Here is a 15,638-nt window from a genome sequence, read left to right as displayed (position 1 = left end):
TTGATAATGCTAAAGTTAGCATTTTCCTGACTTAGCCATTTAGTGCCTGCAGCTAGTCTCTAGGTCACATGACTGTGTGTAGTTGACAGTTAGGCTTTGTGTATTACTCCTTGGCTGCCACTCACAATAGGGAGCTTTGGTGTGCCTGGATGGGCCATCACTTGCAGGGTAGGAGGAAAGAGCAGGGCACAGCCCCACTTATACTTGAATAGGCTGTGTTCTGCCTCCACACAAAGGTCTGCATAACCCTGTAGTTACCCCACAGCTAGGGCAAGGAAGGCAGGGCACCTTTGCATTTCAAAGGCCTGGCTCTAGAAGCTTCTCCCCAGTTCATAGGCACAACTGGGTATAAATACTAAATCCCAGACACTAACTCTTCAGTACGCTTCTAGACCTGTGGATACTCTACCAGGAAGATAGACTGATGTGCTGATGAAAGGACTGCCACTCTGATGGACTGCTGCCCTGAAAGAACTGCTGTCCTGCTGCCCACAAAGAACTGCTGTCCTGCTGCCCACTTGCCTGGGTGAGAAAGACTGGACCTGCATCTCTTGAACTAAGAACCCCAGACTCACTCTAAATGCTAATTGGCTGGCCTGCTGATCTGAAGCTTCAGGGACCTAACATGGTTCCAAAAAGCTTGTACCTGTACCTGCACCTGGACCTTGCCATATGGCACTCTACCCTGCCTAGGTGTGCCACCCTAATGCTAAACCCTTGGAAGTGGGCCTAAGGTGCTATATGGATCCAGCGGAACCAATACAACTCATCTGCTGTGCGACTCAACCCTGAGCAGAGCCAGCTGTGCGGATCACACTGTTGCAAAGACCCACATTGCATCGGAGTCTCGTCAGAACCACCACTGCACGACGAATCCTGGCACAGACCCTTGCATCCCTCGTCAATGGCAGTCTAGACAATGACTCTGGATTCCACATCACAGCCTCACAGCTCCTCAGAACCGATGCATCACCTCGAATGCATGACACATCCTTGATGCCGACCTTTGCATCCTAATCCCTCCTTGAAGGGATCCTTGACGACAACACAGTACCTCGCACCGTAGCTTTGCCGCATTTCTGAACAGATGAACCGCTTCAGCTGCACAACACATCTTCGATGCGGATCTTCGCAACATTCCTGAAACAAGAATTTAAGGTCCTTTGTTCAGGAAGCATACATGGGTCCCTGTAGCCAGCCTGCACTCCATTGCAGTCACCCTTAACTTGTGGCTTTGTACCGGTCCAGCGCATACAGGTATCCATATTTGCCACTTTGTGCTTTTCAGTGCTATTTTAATTAAAATCTATAAATTGCACAGCACCAATTCTACTGATTGGATTTTTTATTGTTTTAGTCTATTTTATTTATTGAAGAAAAATCTATATTTCTAATTTGGTGTGGTATCATTTTTGTGTGATTTTGTTTCATCTTATTACTGTTTGAAGTGTTGCACAAATACTTTACACATTGCCTTTAACCAGAGGGTTGAGCAGAGGTTAATTTAGTGTTGGCTGTAAAAGTTGCTACATGGACAGTGAAGGAAATACAATTTAAAAGTGAACATTTTGAAGCAGATTTCTGTTCAGCAGGACTTAAACCCCTGCAGATGTCAAAAATCCAGAATGCAAAAGTATAGGTATAATACTTGGCAGATTGGAGTTCTTACGAGCAAATCATGGGGAGCTCTCCGAACAAAAATATGTATTTTATTTTTCTTTTGAAGCTGTCTGCAAGTTCTTGCTGAATTCGAAGTAAATATTTTTTTGCAGGCTAGGGAGTTAAACAGCACGGATTGTTTTTGCTTCAAGGTCTTATTGGTTCTCAGCTGACACAGTGTGGTTTTACCTTTCAGGTGCATCCATGGCACTTGTCTGCCAATCAATGCCTTCTCGTACAGCTGCAGGTGTACGCAGGGTTTCAGTGGAGTCCTGTGCGATGAAGAGGAAGGTGTGCTGAACCCGTGCCAAACCATCAAGTGCAAACATGGCAAATGTAGGCTTTCCGGGTTAGGAAAAGCATATTGTGAGTGCAGCAGCGGATACACCGGGGACAACTGTGATAAAGGTAAAACTGCCTCATCTGGGAGCAAGGATGAGAACAACTTGCAGATAAGGGGCGGGAATATTAACAGAGATGTATGTAAGACAAAAAACAATTTACAGAACCACCACTGGCCACCATTCAAATGATTTCCAGTCCATATAAACCCAATCTCGAAGACCCCTTTTTATCATATCAGCTTGTATTGCTTTGTGCAAAAAGTCTTTTTTTTCTTTAGCTTGCAAGACATGTGCAAAAATAGCTTTTAGTCAACTGCTTGAAGTACTATTCTACTTTACTTGTTTCTCTTCCTTTTAAATCTTGAACAGCCAGTTGATGTGAATCTCTACTTAGCTTTATCACAATCTCTCCTTTTGACCCCTCAGCTTCCAATGATTTATCCCAGCGATTTACGCAGGTGAGATTAAAAATAAAGAAATACCCTATTTTTATATATATTTTTATACACATTTTTTAGTTTTTTACCCTATCATCTCCATTAAATCCACCATCCTTTTTTTCCTCCCTCGCTGACATTTATTTACTTTTTTTTGTAAATGTGACTGGAATAAATACAGGCCTTCAAAGCCATTAACATATGACTCCGTTTTTGCTGTTTAATACTCTAGTAATTTATGAAGTTAGTGGACTGTAACTTGTATTGGGCAACAAGTTTTATAATATGGAGTTGGAACTCTTATAAATTAAATTGCATGCTCTCGAAAAGGATTCCCTATGGTAAACAGAACCAGCTGCTAGCAGCTCATGGACAGAAGATCAGTATTTTTGGAACAAAGGAAAAGATTTAAGCATCCAATTTTCCTGTCACCGTAATAGCTATTTATTTATGATGTGTCTACAGGGCAGGCTCTCCTAAAAATAAGCAGCATCAAGAAGTGAATCTGAGGATTTATGGAATTGATTTTTAGCTTTCTTCTTAGCGTTTGATTGACAATACCTGTCAAATTTTCCAAAATCAATTCCCAGTTACCTATATCGTAGCTGCCCATCCAATCACACTGCCCCCAAACAAGTGCGTTGAATTCAGTGTTGTAATTCAGCACACTGAAACAGTTTTACAAAACCATTTATGAGTACAGGAAGAAGTACTTTTACATGCCTTTTTGAATCCACCCCAAAACTTCAAAAAAGTGCAGAGCATGCTCTTTTCTATTTGTACTGTGTAAGTGTATGTGAATGATCCCTGAAAATTTCCATTTTATACATTTTGGGAACTGTGTACAAAGTTATTGAAAAAAAAGCTTTGCAGGTGTACTAATGTATGTAATCCAAAATGCCTTTGTTTGTATGCCTGATAGATGGGAATGAAAATTCATTTTATATACAGCGCTACAATACTGCAGCACTGAGGCTCAACGTACTATATGAAAATATACTTATTGCAAGAATGTGATTCAACCCATTCAAAGAAAGACCTCCTCAGTATTGTACCTGTGATATTAAGTAAAGGCAAAGACGCTGACATTGTCCTGCATTTGAAGCAGCTCATCTGACCCTAGAAATGATCTAGTTCATGCACCGGAATAGGCCTAGTGTATGAGTGAGGTAGCACCTTATCCGTTTCCAGTGCTTAATTTGTGCCAGTGATTTCTGGTGGGGGGCACCAGCACTTATTTTTGGGGGCCGGCCCTTATTTATCTGCATTAGACGTTTACCGAGAGCAATAGAGTAAAACATTTAAACAGCGAAAAGACAGAGGAAGAGAAAGACATAAACACTGTCGCACAGGGAGAAAAGCAGGGACATGCACAACTGAAATAAAGACGAATGTGGTATTTCAGAGCAGAGCTTTGAGCCCCAGCACCATTTCATTTACGAATTAAGCACGGTCAGTCTGTAAGAAAGAGGGGCATCTTTATAACTGTGTGTCATGAATGACACTACCAGACTGTTGAATGGAGCAGCTGCCTACATTTACTAGGACGTATATACTGACCCCTTGTATAGATCATGACTCCAGGTTGTCTATACGATTGTTCACTTAATCCCAGTACCTTCTAAACACTGAATCCCGTTTCGAATACTGCATAGCAACTTTGGAATTGGCATAGAAACTTTGCTGATCCTCAATATTCTATTAAGAATCCAAAGTCAATGTGATCTATTTCCAGAGGTCTCCTCTTCCTTCATTGGTTGCGAGACCCACAAGGGGAGAATCCCCTGTGGTGCCTTTAGTACTACAAGCGTCCAGTGGCAGACATATGGCATGGTAACGTGTGCAGAACGTCAGGTGGCAAGCAGTCTGTGGCTTCCTCTGGCAGCTCCAAAATAAGACCAGTTAACTGCCCAGCCTCCATTTACAATATGAGAGACCCAGCAGAAGGTCTTAATCTCAGAGTAGCCAACACAGACCACACTTTCATGATGCTTGCTCCAAATCAGTGAGCTTACCACCTCAGTATGCACCACCAATGGAGAGGGGACACTGAAAACTAACAGGCGCATTTTCAATACCCATGGCTTATTAGGAGCCATTCATTGCTCTACCAGCAGTAACTATATGCAGCCCGCAGAGGTAATTTGTAGTAGTATGCAAAAAAAAGTCTTTCTCGTACCCTAGTGTAGCAACAGTTTCCAAACTTGAGTCATAATTCTCTTGCAAATAATGTTAATTATATAGATGTGCATAGTGAAAGTAAATGCATCTTGTTTTCTTGCAGAAATCTCTTGTCGAGGGGAATGGATCAGAGATTATTACCAAAAGCAGCAAGGTTATGCTGCTTGCCAGACGACCAAGAAGGTATCGCGACTAGAATGCAAAGGAGGATGTTCAAATGACCAATGCTGTGGACCCCTGCGGAGCAAACGGCGGAAATACTCCTTTGAATGCACCGATGGATCTTCGTTTGTGGACGAGGTTGAAAAAGTAGTCAAGTGTGGCTGTACATTGTGCCCCTCCTAAACTTGTTCCTGTTACACGTCTCTTGAAAATGTTGTATACTGAATGATCCTGTTGTTGGACTAATTAATGCTCCATAGTGAAAATATTTGAAATATATTGTAAAATACAGAACCAACTTATTTTTATTATCAGAAAAAAGACTTTTTCTTCATTCACAAAAAGAATGAAGGGTTGAGCTGAGACTGAAAGCCCCTCTAAACCAAGAGGAGCTTAAAGGAACATAAAAATTCCTCGAAACTATTACCGCAGTGGAAGCAAAAAGAATGCTTTTATCATGGACTATTTTTGTTGATATGTGAAACTCTGGAAAAACTGATGGTCGCTAAACTTTCAACCAGCAAATCACCACTGAAACTTTGACTCTATCATGAGGTCTGCTCTTAACTATCCCCTGCATATCAGTCCATATTTCCTTTGGACCTGACTGACTTAAAGTGCATGGCAAATGTACAAGGAACTCTTGGCAAAAAAAGTGAAATCTGACTTTACTGGCTTATGCTGTGGATCTTGTCCGTCATCCTTCTTGGAGAACTCTGGCAAACGGCTATTTGTGGAAATTGGGCATGATTTACTCTACGGAAAGACTGTAGGCATAGAAGATACCTTTAAATTCATTCTTCAGATGTAGCATAGGGTAAATGCAGCATGTTAGCAAAGAAGATTACAAGATTCCAGTATTAATAGTTTGCCATATAAACACTTAAAGGGCTGCTGAGAATGAACAAGAAGGCAGAACTTTGATGGTTAAATTGGCCATAATATGGACTTGTATTTGGCAGAGTCCTGCTCAGCTCTATACAGTATTCACTTTCATTGAGAAATATTTATTGTATCAAAGTACACTGTACTTAACATTTCTAGATCTCCCTCTTACTGTTTTCAATGCTTTAATATATATTAATTTATATTTGTCCTGATATTTTTGTATTTTTGTTTAAGAAGTAAGGAGTACAGATCAGGATTTGTTTGGCAATAGAACTAACATAGCCTGCTGTCTTGGAGTAAATATTTTTTAATTTTGTTGTATTTCCTTCAGTTGTGAGCAATGGCATCTGCCAGTTTCTGAAGTTTGAAGCAGTCGCCGAGTTCACAAACATTAAGGATGCAACCCAAGAGTTTGTGAAGGGCACACAAAAAGGTCCTTTGTTTGATAATTGTATAGAAGTATTTTCCCCTACTATATATAATACAAATATATATTTGCAGAAATTTTAATGGTGTGTAGAAAATTACACTAGAAGAGTAGGCATTTTGCAAATTAATATTCCACTTGAGGCCCTTTACCTTTTTTAGAGAAGACTATCCTGTCAAGAACAGTGACTTATAAAAGTTTTCTATGACCCTTTTAGTCCCTATGGTGAGATGTTGCTGCTAAATTACAGTGTAGATTTGGTAAGGATTTGTAGTAGACTGTACTCTTCTGTTCTCTAAATCCAGGACACCCCATAAAGAAGTACAGATGTTTTGATCAGCGTTTTTTACAGAAAAATATAGATGTACATGTATATTGCAATGTGCTTTGTCTTATTTGGACTGATGTCAGTGATGCTACTGATGTTTGTAAATTAAACAGGTATTGACTTCATACTCCTTTCTGAATTTCTCTTTTTAGGCGATTCTATTATAATTCATTGAGATGTAAAGTTAAATCTGTTGTGATTACATGTTTGGCAGATATGTCCACAGTATTAAAGAAAACATTCTCAAGACATTTTCTCCTTTAGAAAATGTGTTTGTTGTATGTTGTTCAATATTTGTGTCCAAATGTTAACTAATTTGGAAATAGATGTTACGATGGGTACAAACAAAAATTGAGACTCAATACAAGTAAAGAAATTCAATCAGCAGAATTGTTTATTTGATATGAAATGAAATTAAATGAAATGAAAAATTGCATTTGTATAGCGCATAACTGCCCTGAGGCCTCGCAGCGCTTCATATATCTTGACATCACAAAAAACAGACAGGTCCCGTAACAGCCGAGTTCCATCAAGAAATTCAGGAGGGCCTGGCATATCCCATTAACCCTCCTGTGCCAAATAAGGCTCCCTCACAACTGGAAAGACCTCTTTCTTTTAATAGTTTCTTCAAGTGTACGGCACACTCTGTCAGCCCATCTGCACAATAATAAGCAAAGTCTTGGGTTACTTTGGATGTTTGTGAGGTTGACAGTAATCAAATCTAGTCGTATCACATTCCGCCTCCAATCATACAAAAAAGAAAGTTGCACAAATGACAAAGAAGACTGAATAATCAAATGAATAATAATATAGGAACATTTTAATCAATTTAGAAGTTGTCTAATAAACTGAACTTAGGGCCTTAATACGACGGCAGTCGGTCAGACTGCCAACCGCCACTGTTTCGAGCAGGAACCGTCTGACAATGAGTCAGCGCACCTGCCTGCCCTATTAGGATATGACCACCATGCAGGAGGTCATAACATGCTTTTTTCTACTGCGGCTTGTGCTGTGCCCCAGAAAAAAGGCAGCAGCACAAGCCCCAGTAGAAAAAGGCACTTTGTAAACATCCATGCACTGTGTGCAAGGCCCATGATGTGCCCGGCACATGGTGCATGGATGTGGTGGGGGGGGGGACTACATATGCCCCCCAGGCCACTTAGCAGTGGCCCACGGAGGCCCTGCTTGGGGCCCCCAAAGTCCGTTTCCGTCTGCCTTTTTATTGTGGTGGGACTGCAATGAAAAGACTGTCAGAAAGAGACATCCTAATCCCTACAGCGGTGCCCGCACAGGTACAGCCTCCATTGTTGGAATAGAAGTCTGACTGAAATCTTGACGGGATCTTGGATCCTGTAGGAGGCTGCGGTCTTTCCCACCAACATTATCGCTCTTACCACTTGCATCGTAATGCGGCAGTCAGACCAATGCCTTGTATCTCGGGTGGACTGCTACAGACGGCCAGTGGATGGCGGTTCGCCCCACATCATAATGAGAGTCTTAACATCTAAGTAGAGGTATAGGTAAGACTTAAAAACCAATTTAGATCTATAATTCTCATACAGGAATGTAATGGTTAATAATTATATGATCCTTCCCTAATTTGTGCAAATTTTGCCATTCTAATTAGCCCTGTATCGTTTGTAAGACATTTTAGTTTTAGAGAATCATTCTTTTCATCACCAGAATACGTCCTTGAAAGTGCATTTATTTGTTGCCCCTTGACTGACAAAGTAATGTCACTTTAGAAGACACGATTGGATCTGATTTTGCATTTCCTAGATTCATATTAAACAAAATCTATAATTCAGTCACAGAATTTGCAGTTTGCATTTATTATCTAAACAGTACTTTCTTCATTGCTTGTTTCTCAACGTAAAACCAATTATTTGTTGCTTCTTCTGTAGTTGGTAAAACTATTTCTCATTAGAAAAAGTGAGGGAATATAATATTTTTTAGCTCAGGAAATCCAGATCCTTTCTTCTTTCATCAAATGTTTAGTTTGCTCAAGATTAGAGAAGACCGCTTGGATTACAAAGAAAATTAGATAAATTGTACAGTAGTTAATTAAAATAATTCCAAATTAAGTGATCAAGTACATATAGCAATCTTAGAAACAAATATTACTAGAAATATAATACAGTAATAAAATCGATCAATATATCATAAAAAGCACCAGAACCATATATACAACATTGTTCTTAAGGTCTTGATAGGTGTGCCAGTCTATGATTAAAATTGGTTAGTGACATGTCGAAGGTGACAAAATTAGTAATACCAGTGTCTTTAAAGTAAAGTCGTCATTGATCATACCATGTCAATGGGGTTAATACATCATAGCCTTCGCCTATAATTAACTGACACTTGTAGACATTACAAGCATCTGATATAATGGGTGATGTAATACTCTCTTTAGGTAACCCTGTTACCCCATGAAGTTATGTGAAAAATAAGTCTATATTGGCCACAGTTTGGTTGTCCTACAAGTTGGTCAAGGTGTTGTGTACTTTGGACATATATTTGACAAATCTGACTGTTAGCCTGCAGTCGGTTCCCTGCAAGCAGTGAGATATGGTGTACTGACAAGACCTTATATTGTGTTCACAGTAGGTAGGTTTGAGAAGCTTCCTCCTCTTGCAAAGAAAGGCCTAGCAGATGCAAAGCACGTGCACCTATGTTTTGTTATGGTATTAGCAAATTTGCAGATTGCGTTGACCCGGTCAAATTTCCACTTTTGAACATACATTTATCCTAGATAAGAGTATGTTGCTTATGTTAAATATGTGGATGGAGAATATATACACTACCAAAAAGGAGATTTAAAGTTGGTGAACTAATAAACTAGAATTATCAACAGTGCAGTTGGAACAAGAGTAATTGAAGAGGACAATTTCCTACCAGAAAGGAAACCATTGAATTAGATCAAAATTACTATCCATTTTATTATAATTCCAGAAGGGGCAAAGACAAATGTTGAAATGACTGACATTATAATAAGACCTTTGATGCATACTATACTCCTAATGAAGAAGGGGTAGATTTAGTGGCAGCACACTTGGTCATTATAACGAAAAACTGAGAAGAAATGTCAATTCAACCTATTGTTACTAATCACACAAAACGTCTAAGGAGGGGTTTATAATGTTATATCTAGGTCTAAAATCTGTAAAACTAAAGAGTGAAGGTAGTAGGGGATCAGTAAATTCCCAGAACATATTAAAAATCTGGGGTCACTGTCAAAATGTAGTTCCACATTTGGGATATGTTTAAAACTCAAAGATTTATGTTGGTGCACCTCAGTGCATAAAAGGAACCAAGATGAGTAGAAAGTATGATAGCTACTCTAGTATTACCTTTGTCTCTAGATTATTTAGTTGGTTGCCAAGACTACTGAATGTTGGTAATGTTGTAGGAAACAACAGGTGAAATGTCTTATAACGCACTGTATAGTAGAAGACATGGGGTAAGACCAATATGTATAGGAGTATGGGAGGCAGGTGAAAGGCTGAAGGAACAATAAAAAGAAGATGCTTTGCTAATAGTATAGGCGTAGTTGTAAACTTGCAAAATAATAATACAGCGGTATCTCCTATGACTGCCACTTTTGTCCCATCCGCCATCTTGTATGGAGTCCAACAAGGATGCTTATGTCATCCTGTGTAGCAGGCCGCAGCAGAGAAACACAGCAGCATTGGCTGAGCGAGCTGCACACATGAGAATGCCACTTACAAGCTGACTGCTGGCCTGCTAGTGTGGGGTCCCGCCTGGTCTTCTTCCACCTGGGGGTGGGGGGAATCTCTCCTTGTCAAAGCCCCTGCATCTCAAGTCCGGTCAGCCTTCTTCCCAGGGTGCCACAGGAAGTGCCTCTGAGAAGGAGTTACATGAGAAAGAGTTATGTATCCCAATCCAAGATGACTGTACTTTTGTAGTTTTCCAAGGAATTTTCCCTATCTAAGATAGAAGTCTGTGAATGTTGGGATTACTTCCTGTTTCTTTCCTACAGAAGATAGAGTACTTCTATTCTTCCTTGCGTCACAATACTTAAGGAAATTCTTTCGTTAGGTTCTTCGCTCTAGGCAACTTCCTCAGATCCACTCCGGTTACTGGTTGAGCCACCCACCTTTAAGGTGGTTCTAGTCTTCTTCTACTTCCTGGTTTGCCTCTGCTTCAAGGTCTCACACTCCTCCTGCACCAACTTTTCTAGAGCCCTTGCAGGCCATCCCCTAGAGGTGTTTTTGCCTGTTGGCGTTTTCCTCCCTGGAGCTCCTACTGAAAGGCACTACCTGCTAGATGCTACTTGCTATCAGTGGACCTTGGCTAATAGAAGGCAGACTAAGGGGCATGCTTATCAAGGTTTTGAATCGCCCTTGCACCATGCAAGGCCAACGCAAAGCATCAATTGAGATTTATCTAGCCACACAAGGCCACCTTTTGTGGCCCTGAGTGGCATGATAGGTCTAGAGTAATGCAAGGCAGAGCAAATCGATACCTTGCAATGTACTCTGCGGCAGGGAGTAGTACCATGGGTGGAGCGTGGGTGTTCCCACACATCCACCAATGGATTCTGACATATTCTCACATTTACTAACATTGGCAGACCTGGGAATGCGTCAGAATTGTATGCCTCCCTACCAGAGGTGCAACGAGGAGAAATATCTTTATTTCTGCTAGTTGTTTCCTCTTTCTAAGAGTGCAGCCATCTGTAGCAAACTTAGAAAGAGGAAAATGTCTCTGAGGATTATGCCTATGAGAAATGTTTTTGTGAAGGAAGGTGTCTTTGCACAAAAACAATCATGCCTGCAGGTTGATGCAAGGGTGCCTGTGTTGATGCTAGACTGCCAAAAGTGAGGCAAATACAGCGCATTCCTACCCTTTCAAACAGCACAGCACAGCAAGGTGGCTTGCTGTGTTGCATTGATAAATAAGGCCCCCAAGTCTCTGAAGATAAGACCATCCAAGTGTCATGTCCAAGACTGTTGTAAACATGACAAAGTAAGATACTTGGTGATAACATGAAATGTGCATGCCCTTGGATGAAAAAGAGGCAAAACAATGGTTTCATGACAGATATTCTCAACTAGCATAGCCACTGACTTAGCAGATCACAATAAAAGGCTGGCACTTTCAAGAACTTAAATCAAAGGGAGAGAAGGGTGATCAGTTTAGCAGTAAGAGAATCACCAGTTTACATTAGCTTCTATATTATGCCCTTAACATGAAACCCTGTGAACACTGGTGTAATTAATACTGTATTGTACTGTGGTAACATGTAGATAGCTCCATTTCTCTGGATATGTAGCTCTTCTTTCTTCTAATAGGTCCCATAATTCAGTAGCTGATGGTAGAATGCTTGGTTGAATTGCAGTGTGACCCATGCCAAACCATTTTGTTGTACGTAAATGATGTGTTGCTCTTATTCATAGGTCCCAGTGCATAAACATGTTTTGGAGGGATGATGAGTGAGTGATTGAATACATGAGATTTACATTATTCACATTAATTGGAATGTAGAGGGAATGGAATTTCCTCCTGGTGTTACCGCAGTCTTGTAGCTGCACATATGAAAAAAGGGAAACAAAACAGCATTTAAGACACACAGGTATGTGGATTTGCCTATCACCTAAGCTGGGGAAAGGTGGTTGGATTTGAAATGCAGAGAAGCAAACCTTAGGATGGCACTAGATTACAGGCAGTCTTGGTGAATGACCGTGTGAGTCCATCAAGAAGTGACAGAGGAGCAACCAACAAGAATACACTGAATACTAACAGTCCTAGCAAATGATCTACACTCAGGACTATTAGAGAATCAGCACATAGACATGAACTGGATGCAACTAGCCATTACAGATGATCTACACAGCGAGAAGTGAGCAGTCCTTAGGCATGCAGTGGGTAACAAGCCATGGTAGTTGATCTGAGGATTCATTTCAGGAGTGACAATAGAGTAACCCACAAGCAAGATATTGATTCAAGCAGTTGTGGCAAATTATATGACGTGACAACTCGGGCCCGACAGATGAGCAACCCACATGCATGTACTGGATACAGGCAGCTATTGCAGATTATGTATGTAGCCCACTCAGACGTTTCATAGAAGTAATCTACGGGCATGCCACAGCAAATGCTATTTTGAGACCACACAAAGTCAAGAGAAGGTAATCCCCATACATGCATTTCATACTGACAACCATGGTAAAAGGTGTAACAGAGAAGCAACCCACAGGCACGCTGCAGATATATTCCGCAATGGCTTACTTGACACATCTTTGTTAGTTAACAAATGCAAGGTTCTAATAGCGGCCACTCAACTGAGTATTCTAACAGGAATGTATGGCAGAAACAGGAAAGGAAATAAGCCCAAGAATTGAATTAAACAATTATAATACAGTTACCTCCATAGGTCAATTTCAATTGGAGACACCTGGGCCAAATGTTTATTTAAGATAGCACAATGGGAATACATTAATTTGGAACATACACACGTGCGTTTAAACATGTGAACCTTTAAACGTTGCGCCGAGAGCAAACAGGGACAGTGACTAGAGAGCAGAACATTCTACATTATAGGTTGCAGACTCATTCAGTGAAATGTGGAGCGGCTGCCTCAAATCCTTCCTGCGTTTGACTTTGCAGGCGGCAACCCACCAGCTCTATGAAGAGGGGTGAGAGATCCCCTTGGAGACAGGTGCAGCTCACTGACAGCCATCTTTTTGCAGAGAAATTAATTCCATTATTTGCATGGTGCTACATATGCACCAGCCCCCTCAGTATCACAGATGGGGATACAAAGGGTCTGCAGCCCCTCCTGTAGTAAAAAAAGTGATTGGAGGTCACAAAGCAGGCCCACATGTCCATTGCACCCTCTGGGCACTTTCTGTAATATGGCCTATGGCAAACTAATTTGAAAGGCATTGCAATGGTAATGTGTCTCTACATTTTAGTACTCCTATAGATATCAGACTGAGAAGCTGCAAATGAGAGGTGGCATACTTGGTTCATATTCATTGTGTGAAGTAATGGGGCAAAAACGTGTGCCAACATGTGCTGTTGAAGGCATAGGACTAATCATAAGATGTGCAGCACAGGGGATAGGTTGTGCAGGACATAGTCGAAGTAGTGAGCAAGTAGCAGCACACCCCACTATTTTTTCCCTGCTAGGTCACTCTGAATATATTGATGGGGAAAAGCCTACCCCCAATGTTTGAAAAAGAGAATAGGGCACAATGCCTGCTGATGTTATTGAGGTGCTTCTTCTGACCCACTGCTTACTTAGCAATCTACCCACAAGTCTGAGACCCTTAGTGTTGTAAGGAACTCATTGGTAAAGACAAGGCAAATCTGGCGCAGCTTTTTTGTTGATTTTGAAACTTTTTGACATTTCCTGAGATTTTTGAAATTTGGGGAATTGCCTCCAGAGTTTTGTGCAATACAAATTCGACAGTGTTCCCATTTTCTGTATCCAAATTTGAAATTATGATCAAGTTCTTCACATTGCTAGTTCAACAGCATATCAGTAGCTTCTCCTACAGAACTCATTATTTTCAGAATTTTAAGCCATCCTTTTGATCAGATAATTCCTTTTGGATCTTCAAGAGCATACGCCCTCACTCTTCGTGAAAATGTGTCCTTTGAATACATACGTATCTTTGTTTGGTGACGTCTGCAGTGACAGCTATTAATAATGTTGTATTAATCATCTGAATAACTATTAATTGCATGTCCTTTCATTTGTGATTATACATAATGACCTTTTGCCATTCGTGTGGAGTATGGTTTATAGGTCTTGCATACTCTTAGCCCTATTCTGCAGCCCAACCATCTTCTTAAATTAAAAAGAGCCTTGGGGGTCTATTAGAATGTCAGGCGTGTCGCAACCACCTGCATGCCGGTGGTGATACGCCACCGCCATTCACTTCAGCCCGCATGCCATTTCCCCCGCCATATTAGTATGGCGGGGGGACCCCGGCGGACGGAAAGACCATCCGCCGGTTTGCGCCAGTCACACAGGTGACCAGGCGGAAAAGGGGCCTGACATGGTGGCGGTGTCTGCTAGACACCGCCATCCATATTATGATGGCAGCGGGAAGCAGCCTTTCCATGGCGGCATTGCCGCCACGTAAAGGCATGCGGTTTCCTCAGTTGGGGGCCCATTGCTGGACCCCAGGATGTTGGGGGTGGTGGAGGGTGCACATGGGGGGTACCTATGATACCCCCCTGCATGTGCATGGACGACGTGGCAGGCACTGCGCGGTGCCTGCCACGTTGTGCATGCAAATGTGCACATGCCTTTTTTGTATTGAGGTGGGTGCTGTTGACAGCTCCGCACGTCGCAATGCAAAAAATTTGGTATGCTCTGGCAAGTGTTGCAGGCGCATCCTAATTGCCCATGCGGGACCGCCGCACCCTTAGCGGGCGGTCCCATTTCCCGGGGTGATGGCAGGTGGACAAAGTCCGCCCACCATCATAATAGACCCCTAGATCTTTTTAAGGCTGGGCTAATGCGGCAACACAATGCTGGTCAACCAAAATCACTAAAAATTGCAAAGAATCCATTACTAGAATGTAGTGAACCTCAAAAAGTATTACCTTGCTAGGCGTGCTCTGAAATCCCACTACTGACTTTCAGTACAGCAAAGAATTCTGATATTTTCACACCCTTTTGGAAGAGAGGCCCACACATGAGGCATAATCTAGCCTCTGACTACTATTCATGAGAAACCAAGGTTCAGGAAATCTCACTCTTTTCCCAAAGTATTTCATATTATTAAAATACAGAGGAAGACCCCTTAAGGCTTTGGGTCCATGCTGCTGGAATGACCTGGACCCATTTTTAAGAGGTCACAACTGTAAGTTTCGGAAACACTTGATGACCTTTCTTATCTGTTCAAAATAGTTTATTGTAATAGGAGATCGACAACACAAAAAAATAGCACGGAACTAGGCACTTATACCAGATTATTAATAATAGTAACAATGGAATAACAGTACCTATATACAAAGATTTAAAATGTCTGTAGTATATAGGAAACAAAAATTGTACTGAAAAATTAAAAAAAGGAAGGAATATCGATTATCATCATTGTAAAAACTGAGAACAGAGCTACTATTAATAACCATAAAAAACCTTATAAATATGGAAATAAATAAAGCAGTAAAAAGGAACAAATTAAAAATGGATAGTTATATAGTGATCAATTGGTTTTCAAAATATATGA

The 15,638-nt window shown here is 41.1% G+C and overlaps 1 protein-coding gene across 4 annotated transcripts in view; it reads left to right on the top strand.

The window, feature by feature from the left end:
* Positions 1-6,675, top strand: part of SLIT2 (slit guidance ligand 2) — a 739,121-nt gene extending 732,446 nt beyond the window's left edge. For all 4 annotated transcript variants that reach the window (XM_078678412.1, XM_078678410.1, XM_078678411.1 and 1 more), the window contains 2 exons: positions 1,856-2,067; positions 4,725-6,675. In XM_078678412.1, coding sequence (XP_078534538.1) covers positions 1,856-2,067; positions 4,725-4,966 — 454 coding nt within the window. In that variant the 3' untranslated portion in view covers positions 4,967-6,675. The remainder of the gene's footprint in view (positions 1-1,855; positions 2,068-4,724) is intronic.
* The last annotated feature ends 8,963 nt before the right edge of the window (positions 6,676-15,638 follow it).

Source organism: Lissotriton helveticus, chromosome 2_2 (assembly GCF_964261635.1).
Source record: "Lissotriton helveticus chromosome 2_2, aLisHel1.1, whole genome shotgun sequence".
NCBI classification, from domain to species: domain Eukaryota; kingdom Metazoa; phylum Chordata; class Amphibia; order Caudata; family Salamandridae; genus Lissotriton; species Lissotriton helveticus.
Note: the sequence above shows the minus strand (reverse complement) of the source record. Positions and strands in the feature narration are given on the sequence as shown.